This window comes from Mauremys mutica, chromosome 4 (genome assembly GCF_020497125.1).
Source record: "Mauremys mutica isolate MM-2020 ecotype Southern chromosome 4, ASM2049712v1, whole genome shotgun sequence".
NCBI lineage: Eukaryota > Metazoa > Chordata > Testudines > Geoemydidae > Mauremys > Mauremys mutica.
This window is the reverse complement of record NC_059075.1, coordinates 122,289,494-122,303,995: the sequence shown is the minus strand read 5'-3', so window position 1 is coordinate 122,303,995 and position 14,502 is coordinate 122,289,494. Positions and strand designations below refer to the sequence as shown.

Here is a 14,502-nt window from a genome sequence, read left to right as displayed (position 1 = left end):
CCTGTCTAACCCTGATAGTCTATGATCATGTGCTCCCACTATTCTTTCCCCATGTTACTGGCTAGACAATGCCAATTGCTAAAAGGTGTGCTTATCTCCCACAGAAATCCTTTCCCCATTTTCCTTCTCTGGGCCCCCATCTAGGACAGCTCTCTAGAGCAGGATCTTCTCTTTGTTCAGCTGCAAAGGGTTTGCAGCTAACAACTCAAACAGTTCTCTCAGTGACAGGCACTCCCCACCCTTTGGAGGAGGTGCAGTGCAGGAGCTGGTCTCAAACTCCACCCCCACCCCCAAGGCCTGCTTATTCCCTTTGCTGCAGAAAAATCAGAGACTTTCTCCCTTTCCTTCAGCAGTTTTTGGGACTTTACCCTTTCCCTCTGGGGCCCCAGAATAATATTCCTTCTTGCTGCAGGAAGACACCTTAACAGCCTGAGCTACAGGGAAAAATCATTTCCCATAGCATGTCTATGGGGATATCATCCACTATCCCTCGCTTTAATTCACATTCTAACACACCAGTTTCTATGCACATTCTGGCTAAAGGCACAAGAATCCTGAAATCTCCTACTAATAAAAGCTCTGCCATCTGTCCTGGCAATGTGTCACCTTCTTGAATTACACTCTGCTTAACCACAGAAATCTCTGCACCTGTATCTTCCCATCCCAAATATTCCCCACCATTAATTTTGATAACCTTTATGTGTTCCATGTCTCTTTCTGCAGAGGCTAATCCCACAGAACCAATATTACAAGTGTCAGGCGCCTCAGGGGCTCCTGTGCTGAGGACAGCAGCATTAACATGGCTACTTGTTGCCTGCTTCCTCCCAGCAGGTGATCAGTAGAATTAGTTAGCATCTTTTGGTCTTTTCTATTTCACAGGCAGTTTGGGATGTGGAATAGAGGAATGGTTTTGGGGAGGTGAGAGCCCAGCCATCCTTTTTCTTCCCAGAGGAAAAACAGGATCCTCTCTTCCCACCAGGTTTAACCCCCCCTTTCTGTGACTTATTCTCAATAGATGCCTGGGTCTGCTCAAAGCCATCAGGCAGAGATGCCATCTGATCCACAGTTTTCAAATTTTTATCCCATAGACACTGTTTTACATCATCTTTATATATGCTTAGGAAATGCTCCTGAGCAACAAGGTCAAACATTTGTTCAAAAACTTTCATCACCTTTTCCCCTCCCCTATTTTCCCATTAGATTCCTCATTATTCATACCAGCATTTCTCTTAAGATTTCTAAATGTCACCCTGTTTCAGGGGTAATCTGAAGTCATTTCAAAACTGTTTCTTTGAATTTACAATAATCTAAAGCATCCTGAATTGGCATTGCACTGAGTATATTCAGAGCTTTACCAGTTAATTTTGCAGTCAGGGTGGGGACTTGTTAGCAGGAATCACATGAGCTGCACACTGCTTCTCAAAAGTAGTAAAATATTCTGTGACATCACCTGTCTCTTTATGTACAGGACATAACTGCTCCCATTTGTGGATTTTTGGAGAGATGGGAATCATTAGGGTGGGATGGTTCTAGTTCTGCGTTTCTAGCAAGTCTAATTGGTGCCTCCGCTCTTTTTCCATTTCCTCAGCTTCTTTGGCTTGGAGTTCTAGGGCTCATTTGTGGGCTGCTTCCTTTCTGCCCAGCTCTCTCTCTACCTCCACCTGCTTTAGCTCCAAGATTTCTACCTGCAGTACAGCTCTAACTTTGCAACTTCACCACTATCACTATGCCTTTCTGCTGCTATTTCCCTTTCCTGAAATAAGCAAAGAGAAAATAACAAACTTGTAATTCTCTCTTGACTGTGTTCAGGCAACCCCCTTAAAGTCTCACTTAAAATATGGACACTAGTGTATGAAGTGCAAATCTTGATTAGAACAACAAGCTGTGCATTTCACCTAGGGTGACCAGACGTCCCGATTTTATCGGGACTGTCCCGATATTTGCTTGTTTGTCCCGCGTCCCGACCGATGTTTGGTTGGGACACTGGACAAACAAGCAATTTTGCCCTCCGCTCCGGCAGAGGCAGAGCCTGGAGGGGCTCTTGCCCCCCCTGGCCCCGCCCCTTCCTTCCCCATTGGATCCCTCCCCAAATCCCTGCCCTGGCCCCACCCTCAGCCCCGCCCCATTGGATCCCTCCCCAAATCCCTGCCCTGGCCCTGCCTCTTCCCCAAGCACACCACATTCCTCCTTCCTCCCAGGCTTGCGCCACCATATAGCTGATCAGCACAAGCCTGGAGGGAGGGGGTGGCCCCCAGCACTCACCCTGCGAACTGCTCCAGTCCAGCTTCTAGCGGCTGCGACAGGGGGTGTGCGCGCTCCAGCAGCTTTTTTTTTTCCTCCACTCCCCCCACCCCACACGTCCTGATATTTCATCTTTGTCATCTGGTCACCCTAATTTCACCCTCCTTGCTGTGCCACTGTGATGGGATCCCCAGGGGTACAACCTGGAACTGCTGTGCCACTTTAACTCTCCAGCCTGGGCTGTCTCTCACAATGCTATGCCCATGACAAATAGCAAAACCCTCCAGGCGCTGTGATCACTCAGCCATCAGCATGTGGACACCCATACCCAGCTGAATTGCATGAAGGCTCTCCAAGCTACTCATGAATTATAGAGACAGAGGCATCAGCAAATCACCCCAGCCCTCAGCCTTGCACCCCAGAAATACACCTCTACCTCGATATAACACGACCCAATATAACATGAATTAGGATATAACGCAGTAAAGCAGTGCTCTGGGGAGGTGGGGCTGAGCACTCCGGTGGATCAAAGCAAGTTCGATAGAACGTGGTTTCACCTATAACGCGGTAAGATTTTTTGGCTCCCGAGGACAGCATTATATTGAGGTAGAGGTGTATACCATCTTACACTTCTCAAAACTCCCTTGGACAGTGCAAGCTCATTAATTAGTTTGCCACTCTGACAAAGGGTAGTGGACATGCAACAGCCCTTGTTAACCTGCTCTGAGATTCTCTAAGCACTTCAACCACAAACACACTGTTTTAGATAAAATAGGAAACAGATTTATTAATTATAGAAAGATAGATTTTAAGTGATTATAAGTAGTAGGCATAGACATTAAAGTTGGTTACATAAGAAATAAAAATAAACTCAGTCTAAATTCTACAGACTAAGCAAGATTTGAATCAAGCAGTTTCTCACCCTAAGACAGATTATAGGCAACTTACAGTTCTTTATATATAGGCTGCATTCCCTCTCAAAGTCTTTGTCTTCCAGAGAGTCTTCCAGGTGTTGAGATGGTTTAGATCAGGGGTCGGCAGCCTGCGGCTCCCGGCTCGCCAGGGTAAGCACCCTGGTGGGCCGGCCCGGTTTGTTTATCCACCGCGTCGGCAACTTCGGCCGATCGCGGCTCCCAGACCAATGCAGGAGGCAGGAAGCGGCGCGAGCCGAGGGATGTTCTGGCCGCGGCTTCCTGCCTCCTGCATTGGCCTGGGACCGCGAACCGCAGCCAGTGGGAGCCGCGATCGGCCGAAGTTGCTGACGGGGTGGATAAACAAACCGGGCTGGCCCGCCAGGGTGCTTACCCTCGCGAGCCGGGAGCCGCAGGTTGCCGACCCCTGGTTTAGATAATGGCATAGAGAATACATTTATAACCTTTGCGGATGATACCAAACTGGGAGGGGTTGCGAGTGCTTTGGAGGACGGGATTAAAATTCAGAATGATCTGGACAAACTGGAGAAATGGTCTGACATAAACAGGATGAAATTCAATAAGGACAAATGCAAAGTACTCCACATAGGAGGGAACAATCAGTTGCACACACACCAAATGGGAAATGACTCCCTAGTAGGGAGTACTGCAGAAAGGGATCTGGAGTCATAGTGGATCACAAGGTAAATATGAGTCAACAGTGTAACACTGAAGCGAAAAAAGCAAACATCTGAGCGCCACATTTCAGGAAAGATGTGGACAAATTAGAGAAAGTCTAGACAAGAGCAACAAAAATGATTAAAGGTCTAGAAAACAGGACCTATGAGGGAAGATAGAAAAAAAATTGGCTTTGTTTAGTCTGAAGAAGAGAAGACTAAGAGAAGACATGATAAGTTTTCGTGTGCATAAAAAGTTTTTTTAACCTCGCCTTAACCTCTGAGGACAGGACAAGAAGTAATGGGCTTAAATTGCATCAAGGGCGGTTTAGATTGGACATTAGGAAACATTTCCTGTCAGGGTAGTTAAGCACTGGACTAAATTGCCTAGGGACGTTGTGAGATCTCAGATTCCTCACTCTGGCATTCCGAGTGCAGAAGGTGGGGGCCCACAAGGATTCTAAAAATTAATACTGGCCACACCAGGCTTGTATTAAACCCCCAAGGTTACAGTTTCTCTCTGACCTTGGATGGTAGATGCTGCCATCACCCAAATGCAAAAACAACAACAAAACCCTTTGAATCCAGGAAGGCATTCCTCCCTGTGGGGTACCCTCAAGCTCTTTCACACACACACCCTGGGGAAGATCTGAGAAAGAAAACAAAGGAAATCAGCTTTCCACCAGCTAATTCCACCAGCTAATTACACAACATATGCACAAACCTCTTAGGGCGCAAAAACCCAGTCCTGTTCTTTAAAAAGGTAAATTTTATTAAAAACAAAAAGAAAGAAAATACATCTGGAACTTAGGCTATTGCTAGATTTTAAAAGAGGAAATATAATAATTAAGCATCAAGAATGGTTTTCTTGAGGTCCAGCTTAATGGTTACCAGCAAAACAAAAGCATTTGGGGGTTAGTACAAAGGAGTGCACAAGCCTTACAGAAATAAAAAAGAGAAACCTAATCACATCTTCCTAGACATTTCCTGATCTACTTACATAGCTGGGGTTTCAAATGAGTAATTCTAAGTATGATTTGATGCTTTTTCATACCCGGCGCAAGCTTCTTACAGCACTGCTGGTCTGTATCTCCTCTCCCAAGACAGCAACAACAGACAGACAAAGGGAAGATTTTTCCCAATTTTAAAGAGTTCTAGCCCTCCCATTGGCCCTTTTGGTCAAGTTCCCACTCCCTTCCTTTTACCTGTGGGCTTTTTTGTTTTAACCCTTTATAGGTAAAGCAAGTAGAGAATAGCTACTAACAGGAATTCTGTAGCTAACTGGCTGGCTGGGTGTACAACCATCCCTCCCCACCCCATTTATCACACCATTGTTGGAGATTTTTAAGAGCAGGTTAGACAAACACCTGTCAGGGATGGTCTAGATAATACTTAGTCCTGCAATAAGTGCAGGGGACTGGACTAGATGACCTCGCAAGGTCCCTCCCAGTCCTATGATTCCATTGGGGAGCAGAATGGCCAAGCGGTGATGTCATCAACCCTCATTTAGACTTTCTTTCCAGGGGCTAGAAAGATCCAGGCTGTGACTTGAGGGCTAAGCAGCCCCCATTGCGTACATACCCTCTCGAAGGAGTCATCAACACCTGTCTGGCTGATTCTGATGTAAATCTGCCTTATAGCTGCTCCTTTGTTGCCACTGAAAGGCTGTCTGTGGGCATCTCCCAACGTCACAACATATTTCAGTACCACACACATAGCAAAACTTCATAACTTCACATATAATGATAGAACACACAATCAAATGGACTTTCACCTAAATCAGCCATTCTTTGGTAGGAAGAAGGGTGTGAGTGAGAAATTTACATCTTGACAGACTGGCTGTCCCTGAACCCCAGCTGGAGATGATTCTCATAGAGGAAAAGATATAAAAATGAGGAACAGAGGCCTCAAATCACCTCTCTCCCCTCATCTCTCTCAATAATGTTTAAAAGGCAAAAGAAGCATCATTGAACTGGGGGAGGGCTGAAGGAATCCAGCCAGACCACTGTAAGCATATGGTGAGGGAAATCTTTTGCTTTAAAGTCACTTTGCTTGTTAAGTTACATATTAGTTTTTTACTTTTTATTGCTTTGTAACCAGTTCTTACTTTTATGCCTCATCACTTATCATTAATCTATCTTCCTGTAGTTAATAAACTTGCTTTATTGTTTTATCTAAACCAGCATGTGTTTGAATGGTTTGGGAAACTCCATTTGAGATAAAAGAGTTTGTGCATATCATTTTCAATGAATGAAATGACAGACTTTCTATGAGCTTGTACTGCCCAGAAGGAAAGAGCTGGACAGTACAAGATGCTCAAATCTGGGACTGGGAATTTACTGGTGTTGCTCTGTAACATAATTCAGGAGTGGCTGGCTAGAAGCTCTCAGATAATGCAGCGGGGAGTGATTTTACATGTTGGAGGCTGTGCGTGAGCAGACCGGGAGTGGTTGTTCTCACAGTGAAGCACCCCTGGTTGGAGAGTTGAGAGGGCAGAGCTGTTCAGACCCAAATTGTACCGTGGGGAATATCACAGTTACCCCTTGCTCAGTCAAGGCTTTTGCTGGGTTAGATAGGCAGGCCAGCAAAGCCTCACAGCATTGGCACCCAGGGCATGTTTTTGTTACAGGCAGGGCCGGATTAATGTAGGGGCTGCAGCCCAAAGCCTCAGGCTAAGGGGGAGCGCCACGGGCCAGGATGCGGTCCGTGGCTTCTTTTCACCCAGACTGTGGCAAGTCTCCGTGCCAGAGGCCGCACACCGGTCCCTGAGCCTCGACACCCCCCCAGCCTGAGGCAGGAGCAACATGGAGCCAAGGCAGGTAGGGATCCTGCTGTGCCACCAACCAGGAGCTGCTCGAGGTAAGTGCATGCTGGCCAGAGCCTGCACCCTAGACCTCAACCCTCTACCCCAGCCCTGAGCTCCCTCCCACACCCAAACTCCCTCCCAGAGCCCCCACCTGCACCCCAGCCTCCTGTCCCAGCCCTGAGCCCCCTCCTGCAGCCAAACTCCCTCCCAGAGCCCCCACCTGCACCCCAGCCTCCTGTCCCAGCCCTGAGCCCCTTCCCGCAGCCAAACTCCCTCCCAGAGCCCTCCCCCCACCTGCACCCCAGCCTCCTGTCCCAGCCCTGAGCCCCCTCCCGCAGCCAAACTCCCTCCCAGAGCCCTCACTTCAAACCTCCTGTCACAACCAACCCCGCTGACTCATCCCAGGCCCCAGCCCCCACCCCACTGCCCCCACCCCACTGCCCCCAGGGGCCCCACAAAACCGGAGCGCCCCGGGCCCCAGGAGAGTGAATGCAGCCCGCGTTACAGGACCCCCGGCACGTGGCCGGGCTCTCAGCCGGGGCAGAAACACGGAGCGAGCCCCGCCCAGGGACGGGAAGAGGCAGCGGTGGGTGGGGGGACCCCTGCGGCAGGGGGCTAAGCGCACAGCTACACACACTCCGACCCCGAGGTCATGTTTCCCAGAGGCCCCCGCGGCCGGGTCTCTTCCCTTTCCGAGCCCCTCAGCGAGCCAGGACTACAGTTCCCAGAAGCCTTGGGGACGTCATCACACTGCGCCCGGGACGGTGGCGGGCGCGGGGCTGTAACGCAGCACTAGGAAGGAGGGGGCGGGGCCCGGCCGGGGAGCCCGGGGCCGCCGCCATGGCCGGGGTGTTTGACATCGACCTGGAGACCGAGGAGGGGAGCGACGGGGACGAGCCCGAGCTGGGGGTGGTGAGAGCGGGGAGTGGACAGAGCCACGGACCCGGGACCCCCCACCTGCCCCCTAGGGCCCCCATCTGTCCCCTGACTGGCCCCCAACCTGGTGCTCCAGGGCCCCCATGTATCCCCTGCCTGAACCTCTGGGCCGCGCAACCTGCTCCTCAGCCCCCCCTCTGCCCCCCGGTACCCTCATCTGCCTCTCAACCCTGCTACCTGCTCCCCTACAGAGTCCCCAGCCGCCCTGCACCTGCCCCCACCCGCTGGGCTTCTGGGCTCCTCTCCCCCCCGCCCCTTAAGATCTCCCTCTGCACTTGCCCCCAGTGTCTGGGTAGCATGTGATTTCCCCCCCCCCCCCAAGGAAGGGGCGCGAGCAACTCGGCCCCCTGCGTCTTGTCCCATCTCCCCACAGTCTGTGACTCTGGACAGCATGATGAGTAATGTCCTTGGAAGGTGACTGCACCCTGATCACGGAGCATCCTTGTTACCTGTGACTAATAACACCCCAGCGAAACCAGCACCTCACCCTGCCCCTGGGGAGGCTGTCATCTCCCTGTCCCCTTGCTATGCCACAGCCTGACCTTAAGCCTGGCACCTCCCAGAAGCCAGACCTGAAAACTGGTGCCGCCCACCCTATTAGCACTCTCTGGCAGTCTGCTCCTAGCCCTGGTACACACCTCACCTCTCTGCCCCATGGCCAACCTCTGGCTGTCTGCTCCTAGCCCTGGTGCCCCGTTAGACTCCAAGTGCCTGATCCTAGTTCTGATGCCACTAGCCCCTGTGCACTTGGGAGACTGCCCCTAACCCCTGTGACCCCTTGTCCTTGTGGGGGTTGTCAGCATGTGCTTGTCTGATTTCCCCTCCTCTGTCCTAGGAGATGGATTTGGAGCTGCGGGGGAATGGCCTGGAGTAAGTAGCCTAGGGAAGGGGCTGGGCGGGTGAAGGGGCTTTGGCCAAATGTCATTCTTTCTTTGGGGAGCTGATGAATCGAACCAGCCTCCCTGGGTGGAGGGAGCGGGCACTCAGGAGCCAGAACCTGCCCTATTCCCAGGGGCTTTCCCCCAGCTGTTCACTGGCCCAGTATGCCCTCTCCCTGGGTGGCTCTTCCTCCCTGTTCCCTATGGCATCTCCAGCATGTGCTCCCTGCTCACGTCTCTGCCCATCTCCTTCAGGCCGGTGGGGCACTATGAGGAGATCGAGATCTCAGAGAGCAGCGTCAACAATGGCCCTGAGTGCATCGGGCCCCACTGTTTCGAGCTGCTGCGCGTCCTAGGCAAGGGTGGCTACGGCAAGGTAGGGAAGGGACAGGTGCATGGGACTGATGGGGCTAGCTGCGGGGGATAAGGGTGTGTGCCTCACATGTCCCTACTACTCCACCTCTCTCTACTGGGGGATGCCACTGTGGGACTGACTCACCCCTATTTCTCTCCTGGACCCCTGCTAGCCAGAAACCTCTATGGAGGAGAACAAGAAGGGTGGGAGGGAGGGATTGGGACCCATGCCAGGGTCTGCTCTAGGGCTCTGTATTGGGGAAAACTTGTCTGGTGGAGAGAACTGGTCAGAAATTTAAATTCTGACGTGCCATTGTAGTGCCACATGGGTAGTGTAGTTCAGATGCTTCCTGGCCCTGTTCTCCTCTGTGGACTTGGGTCCTTAGCTGGACTACCTCTCCCAGGATGCACCATGAACTCAATTCTTGTGGAGGACAGGCGGTGCAAAGTGGCTCTCGTGTGGCCCCAGTGCATCATGGGAAATGAAGTGTGGTTGGGGAGCTTGGCTTATAAAGGGGCTGCATAAGGCCACTGAGCTACAACTCCCATGAGGCCCCATGGCTGCATTTCTGAATCCTGTCATGTTGTTTCCATCGGGGCATCTCCTCCCAGATGGTCCCCTGAGTTGCCAGAGGAAGCTGCCTGCCTGCCGTTGGCACAGCACTGGGGATCTAGCTGTACAACCGCCTGCCCTAAAGATCCCTCTCTTCCCTTGCAGGTGTTCCAGGTACGGAAGGTGCAGGGGACCAACGCTGGGAAGATCTTTGCCATGAAAGTCCTGAAGAAGGTAACTAGCTGGCCAGCCCTTCCTGCTGCTGAGCTCGGAGCTACCCTCTGCTGGTACCCTAATGCCCCTCTCTTTGTCTGCCTCCCCCCAGGCCAAAATCGCCTGCAACGCCAAGGACACGGCTCACACCAAGGCTGAGAGGAACATCCTGGAGGCCATCAAACACCCCTTCATCGTGGACCTGATCTACGCTTTCCAGACGGGTGGCAAGCTCTACCTCATCCTTGAGTGCTTGAGTGGTACGGGGCAGGGCTGAGCTGGGGGTGGCTTGGGAGGGTTCAGCCCTGGCAAGGGTTGGGGGAGAGACCAGGCTGCATGTGAGTGACCTATGTGAGAACAGTGTTGTCAGAGACTGTATAGTGCTGTCGGCCTGCAATCTGGCCAGAGCTGGCCCCTCTCTACCCTCATGACCTCTCAGGTGTGTGGGGAGCTCAGGTACCTCTTTGTTTTGGGTTTGTAGGTGGCGAGCTCTTCATGCAGCTGGAGCGTGAGGGCATTTTCCTGGAGGACACAGCATGGTCAGTGACTGGAGTAGCTGGGAGCACACTGTCCCCCCCACCCCCGCTCCGGCTGTGTTGTGATTGTTTTTGTAGGCTCCCGATCTCCAGCCCAGTGCCCGTCCCACCCTTGCTATGTTGACCAAAGTCTGTGTGGAAAGGACGTGCTCCCACTGTGCAAACACACCACAGAGCGGGGCTCTTCAGAGGGATCGCTGAGCTGTTGCCGAGTGCAGAGCTGTGTTTAAAACCAGATGGTGCCTCCGTGCCAGAGCACCAAGGCAGAGCCAACCTGCTGGTGCCAGGACCTGAGGGGAGGTGGGGGTCTGTGTGCAGCAGGGAATGGGGGCAGGTTGGAATACATAATAACTGGCATAGCTTAGCATCCCATGTTGTGTGCACACTGCCCGGGGCAGCCCGGGGCTCACTGTGACCTGCTGACGCCATGGTCAACACCACAGCCTTTGGTTACACAGTATCGGTCACCACTGGTTCGAATGGCAGCCAGTCTCCTCCAGGTGGAGACAAGCAAGGGCTGGGAGGAGGTAGTGGGGGTCTGGGGGGAGCATGGGGGTCCCAGCAAGGGAGAATAGTGGTGGGCTGGGGGGGGGGCAGGGGTCCCAGCAAGGGGGAGGCAGGTACGGGGGGAGGAACTGGGCCGCACAGGTGCAGAGCTAAGCAGGAGGGAGGGCACAGGAAGGCAGAGAGGAATGCCAGCCGGGGCCCAGCCAGCCTGGGAGAGGGGGACCGTACTGGTCTGTGAGTGGTGAAGAGGTTCTTCTTGTGCCATGGGGGTGCCCACCAGCATTTCCCAGGGCCTGACTGTAGCCCCTGGGCAGTGCCCAGTTCTCTGGTACGGTGGGAGCCATCCCACTGGTTTGATCGGGCATGTCAGCTGCGGCTCCCGCTGGGGGAGCTGCATGGCTGGCACATTAGGGAGCAGTGCCCCCATGAGCTGCGGGTGTCAGTGGTACTGACTGCTTCATTCCTGCTTGTGCCACAGCTTCTACCTGAGCGAGATCACACTGGCCCTGGGCCACCTGCACTGCAACGGCATCATCTACCGGGACCTGAAGCCGGAGAACATCATGTTGAACAGCCAAGGTATGGAGCCCGGGGGCAGCAGGGTTCGATGCGGGGTGCAGAGAGCCCTGGCTCAGGAAGTCTGATCCATGGAGTCTTGTCTCCCTCAGGACACATCAAGCTGACGGACTTCGGACTGTGCAAGGAGTCGATCCATGAGGGAGCCGTCACCCACACCTTCTGTGGGACCATTGAGTACATGTAGGTGCACCAGAGACACTCACCTCCCCTCACACTGCTTGCTTGTGGGACCTGGCCCCAGAGACACCCACCTCCCCTCGCACTGCTCCCCCATGCGACCTGGCCCCAGAGACATCCCCTCTCCCCTCATGCTGCTCTCCTGGAGGGCCTTGGGGTGGTCAGTGGCTGGCCCAGCAGCTCAGGGTGTCTGTGCTGCACCTAGGGCTCCAGAGATCCTGATGCGGAGCGGACACAACCGGGCCGTGGACTGGTGGAGCCTCGGGGCCTTGATGTACGACATGCTCACTGGATCGGCAAGTCCTGCTCATGCTGTTAACGGGGGGGTGGGGGGGCCGGAGCCACAGGCCGAGTGTTTCCCCTTTCCCCAGGTATAGTACTGGGCCTGGCTGTCGCTCTGTCAAACGGCACCTTCCCTCACACCAGCGCGGTCCCTCACTCTGCACCCTCTGCCCCAGCCCAGACCCTTGTTCTGCACCAGGTTCAGTGCCCCTCCCCCCGATGCTGAGCCATGCCTTGCCCCCACTTGCCCCTGGATCCCCCTTTTGCTGGTGCTCACCCCCTGCCCCATCCCCGTGCTCAGCCCCCTCTGTGCTTCCTTTGCAGCCGCCCTTCACAGCTGAGAACCGGAAGAAAACCATCGACAAGATCCTCAAGGGGAAGTTGGTGCTGCCACCTTACCTGACCCCTGATGCCCGGGATCTACTCAAGAAGGTACTGCTTGCATGCGCTCCCCCGCCCCAAACTAGGATACCGCCTCACGCTCCTGACCTGTGCAAGGAGGTGCCACTCCCCTAATAGGTTACCAGCACCTGCCCCTGTCTGACACTGTTGCCATCTCCTTCACTTCCGCTCCTCAAAGTTGCTGACCCATCAGCTCCAGAACCAGCAGGGCATGATCTTGAATCAGGGCTTTTGTGTGGGTCTCACCAAAATGGCTGCCACTAGATGTGGAATCAGGATGGGGGCGGGGAGAACCCTCTGTCCCATGTCCGTCAGGCTGTGTTTCCTGAGGGCCCCCTGACTCGGTTCTCTCTTTTCAGTTCCTCAAGAGAAACCCCAGCCAGAGGATTGGGGGCGGGACGGGCGATGCAGCTGATGTGCAGGTAGGTAGGTGGGGTGGGAGGGTGCCCTCTGGAGGTGGGGGAGGGGCAGTATGCAGCGCTCTGAAGGGGGGATTTTCTCCCCTAGCTGCACCCATGGGTACACTGGAGTCAGTGGCAGGAGGCAGCTCCCTTCCATGGCTCTGGGGAGGGGCCGGAGCCTCCTCTCCACATGGGCACAGTCTCGTGCCCCGCCTTGCCATGGCCTTCCTGGGACCAGGACTCCCCGCACCACAGGGCGTCTGCATGGGGAGCCCAGGAGAGGGCACAGGCCTGAGCTGGGCAAGGGGGGAGAAGGGAGCAGCTGCTGGGCTTCTGACTTCCTGCCTACGTATCTGTCCCTACAGAAGCAGCCATTTTTCCGCCAAGTCAACTGGGATGAACTGCTGGCGCGCAAGCTGGACCCACCCTTCAGGCCTTGCCTGGTACTGCCCTGCCCCCAGCCACCCCCCAATGGCAGGAGAGAGCCAGCCCATTGCTCCCTGCTTGCCTTGCCCAGCCCAGCCTGAGCTCAGAACAGGCCTGCCTTGCTCTCTCCCACGTGGCAATAGATGTCTCACCCCTAGGGGGCCTTGCAGCTCCCAGCACCCTCCCCCGGGTGGCAGTGCAGAGCACTTGCACCTAGGGCTCCTTGCAGCCCAGCCCTACTGACACAGTGTTGGAGAATGGGACCCAGATGTCCAGGAAAGCTGTGCAAGGCGCTCAGCCCTCATGAGGCCCTGCAGCTCCCAGCCCCTTGGGGGAGGAAAACCTGGATGGCAAATGGGAAGCCAGATCCTTTATGTGGCAAGCCTGGTTGCCATCCCCCCCTGCTGGTGGATGGCGCTGATGCCAGGCTGCCCCTCCTGTTCTGGGCTGACCCCTCTTTGTCCCCTCTCTCCTGCCTTGCAGCAATCGGATGATGACGTCAGCCAGTTTGACACCCGCTTCACTCGTCAGACGCCCGTGGACAGCCCTGACGACGCCTCCATTAGCGAGAGTGCCAACCAGGCCTTCCTGGTAAGGACTCCCAGCAGGGGGTGCTGTCACAGCTGGGAGGGGGTGGAGCTTGCACTATGGCATCCCTGCTGCTCTGACCTCTGTGCTCTCTGCAGGGCTTCACGTATGTGGCCCCGTCGGTGCTGGAGAGCATTAAGGAGGGCTTCTCCTTCCAGCCAAAGGTGCGCTCCCCTCGCCGCCTCAATAGCAGCCCCAGAACGCCTGTCAGGTACGGCTAGGGGCATCTCCAAAGGAGGTGACCAACAGGCATGGCTCCTTTCCCCTCTAGGGGGCACTGGCTCCAATCCAGCACCAGGCTGGGGGAACTGGTTGACTCGGGCATGGGGAGTGGGATATGAGGCCTTTCCCCTCTAGGAGGCAGTGGCTCTCGCATTCCCTTCCTGGGATTTCCCAACAGTAGATACCCCTCTCTCTGTATGGTATTGCCATGTGGAGCTGGGTGGGCAGGGAGGCAGTGCCAAGATGTGGGGTTGCTAACGGTTCCCGTGGAGGGGTTGGGATGCGGGCTGTGGATTGGGATTTGGGGGAGTTGAGTGCCAAAACTTGGGGCTATTGATTGCAGGGTTCCCAGGCCTGGCCCCCTACGGGGGTTGGGATGGGGCCAGCTCACTCCCTTTCTATGGGGGTCTCACTCCCAGTTCCCTTGTTGCTTTCAGCCCGTTGAAGTTCTCTCCCTTCGAGGCCTTCAAGCCCAGCCTGGCGGTGGAGCCAATGGAGCTAGGGCTGCCGCTGCTGCCGCCCCAACCAGAGGGCACGGCCCCCCTGCCCATCAAGACGCCGACAGGCACCAAGAAGCAGAAGGGGGGCCGGGGCCGGGTGGCAAGGTAGCTTGAGGCAGGCATGGTGCCCCTGCCTGGGCAGGAGACTCAGCTTGGGCCGGCGGGAGGCTCCCCGTGGAGGTGCCCAGCCTGTCGGTGACCCATGGGGTGGACATAGCCCCCTGACAGCTGAGTGAGGCTGGGGGGTGTCGGGGTCCCCAGCCTGGATGGACTCAGGAGGAGATGCTTTGTCAGGGCTGCAATTCCAGCGGGT

At 54.9% G+C, this 14,502-nt stretch overlaps 1 protein-coding gene across 1 annotated transcript; it reads left to right on the top strand.

The window, feature by feature from the left end:
• Positions 1-7,452: 7,452 nt before the first annotated feature.
• RPS6KB2 (ribosomal protein S6 kinase B2) lies at positions 7,453-14,414 on the top strand. Its single transcript, XM_045013800.1, has 15 exons — positions 7,453-7,547; positions 8,407-8,441; positions 8,705-8,825; positions 9,522-9,590; positions 9,682-9,829; positions 10,051-10,108; positions 11,091-11,191; positions 11,281-11,371; positions 11,574-11,664; positions 11,975-12,082; positions 12,412-12,474; positions 12,819-12,896; positions 13,363-13,470; positions 13,566-13,678; positions 14,127-14,414. Exons 1-15 carry the CDS (start codon positions 7,476-7,478, stop codon positions 14,296-14,298), a joined length of 1,428 nt encoding a protein of 475 aa, XP_044869735.1. The 5' UTR covers positions 7,453-7,475; the 3' UTR covers positions 14,299-14,414.
• Positions 14,415-14,502: the final 88 nt, after the last annotated feature.